This window comes from Nicotiana attenuata, unplaced genomic scaffold, assembly GCF_001879085.1.
Source record: "Nicotiana attenuata strain UT unplaced genomic scaffold, NIATTr2, whole genome shotgun sequence".
NCBI lineage: Eukaryota > Viridiplantae > Streptophyta > Magnoliopsida > Solanales > Solanaceae > Nicotiana > Nicotiana attenuata.
In genome coordinates this window covers 1-1,328 of record NW_017703911.1, presented here as the reverse complement: position 1 = coordinate 1,328, position 1,328 = coordinate 1, and the positions used below count along the sequence as shown (strand labels likewise).

General features: G+C 38.6%; 1 protein-coding gene across 1 annotated transcript; it reads right to left on the bottom strand.

Moving 5' to 3' along the window:
- Positions 1-513: 513 nt before the first annotated feature.
- On the bottom strand, positions 514-1,002 carry LOC109222814 (auxin-responsive protein SAUR36-like). Its single transcript, XM_019387126.1, has one exon. It carries the CDS (start codon positions 1,000-1,002, stop codon positions 514-516), a length of 489 nt encoding a protein of 162 aa, XP_019242671.1.
- Between the last annotated feature and the right edge of the window lie 326 nt (positions 1,003-1,328).

Below are 1,328 nucleotides of genomic sequence, written 5' to 3'. Positions count from 1 at the left end.
TATATATATAGGTGTAATAATAAAACTTGAAATAGCTAGTCCTATAGTCGGTTTGGTTCGGATTTTTATTTATTAAAACCAAAACCAAACCAAATTTGATCGATTTTTAAAATTCAAAACCAAAACCAAACCAAACCAAAAAATATCGATTTTTTTTATTGATTTGGTTTGGTTCGATTTTTCGAATTTTTATGAATATCCCTACTTATTGGTACGAAAAGCTGTACCAGTTTATGAATATGTGTATCTGAGAACTAAAATCCTTTTGAGAATTGAGCTCGAAGGTTTACAAGAATTTGTACAAATAATTAAAATCGTTCACACCTGGAATATTTGACATCACCACAAACTTTTCTTAAAAAAGACATACTTTTCTTTTCCCCTCAAGCATAACAAAGAACTATCATAAACTAAACCTCCCCAACGCATCGTGCCCTTTTTCTTCGGAGGAAAATAGGCAAAGGTAGGGGGGTTGTTCCCTAGTCTAAATCAGTATGTGCACCTCCAGCTCCGTTATACACGGCAGTTTCCACCACCGCCCGTGGCGGCGATTCTTGATTTAACGTTCTCAAATTCAGATATCCGACATGGAATTTGGATCCCACCCGAATGATTGTACCCATAAATCATTTCTGCTTCCCTCAATAAATCAGCAAACAAAGGGTGATTAAAGTATATCACAGGCACTACAATTCTACAAGTATCATCTTTCTTCTCACCCACGTACACAGCTAAATGTCCCTTTGGTATGGTCACCTGCTTCGGCTCTACCGGTTCTTGCCCGACCCGGATGTAACCCGAATTGGGTCTTGCAAAGCAGAGACCTTTTGCTCCATGCTTCAGCAAGCGTCCCAATTTGCATAGCTTTGAAATGGCTCTGCTCGCACATCCCTCTGATCTCAACCGCTTATGTCCGGCTCTTACCTTAGTTCTCCTGTGAAGAAAGCAGCTGAAAACTCTCACAAGGCTCCGTCCAATTCTGAAACCTCTCCCATTCTTCATAGCTCAAATCCTCAAAATTTTATCTCACAAAGTATGGCTTTGAAAAAGAATTATGGGTTAATAGAAGAGAATTTCAAGAGCTAGAGTAAATGCAAATGTTGAAGGAGATTTTGGTTCTTGCTATGAAAATTTCAAATGGGTGCAGCTTATAAAAGTTGGAGGTATTACTTTCTATAGGGAGAAGTAATGAAGAAGATAAAGGAGCAATAAGAGATACAAAATGCAGCAATGAGATTTAGCTGCTATTTATGAGAGCTGTGGCAAGTCAATTCTGTGGCTGTATATTAAAATTTTTTTTTGGGGGGGGGGGGGGATTAGGGGACATG

Bases quoted from the DNA above. Each gene is read 5' to 3' on its own strand.
- LOC109222814 (XM_019387126.1), bottom strand. From the start codon at position 1,002: ATGAAGAATGGGAGAGGTTTCAGAATTGGACGGAGCCTTGTGAGAGTT.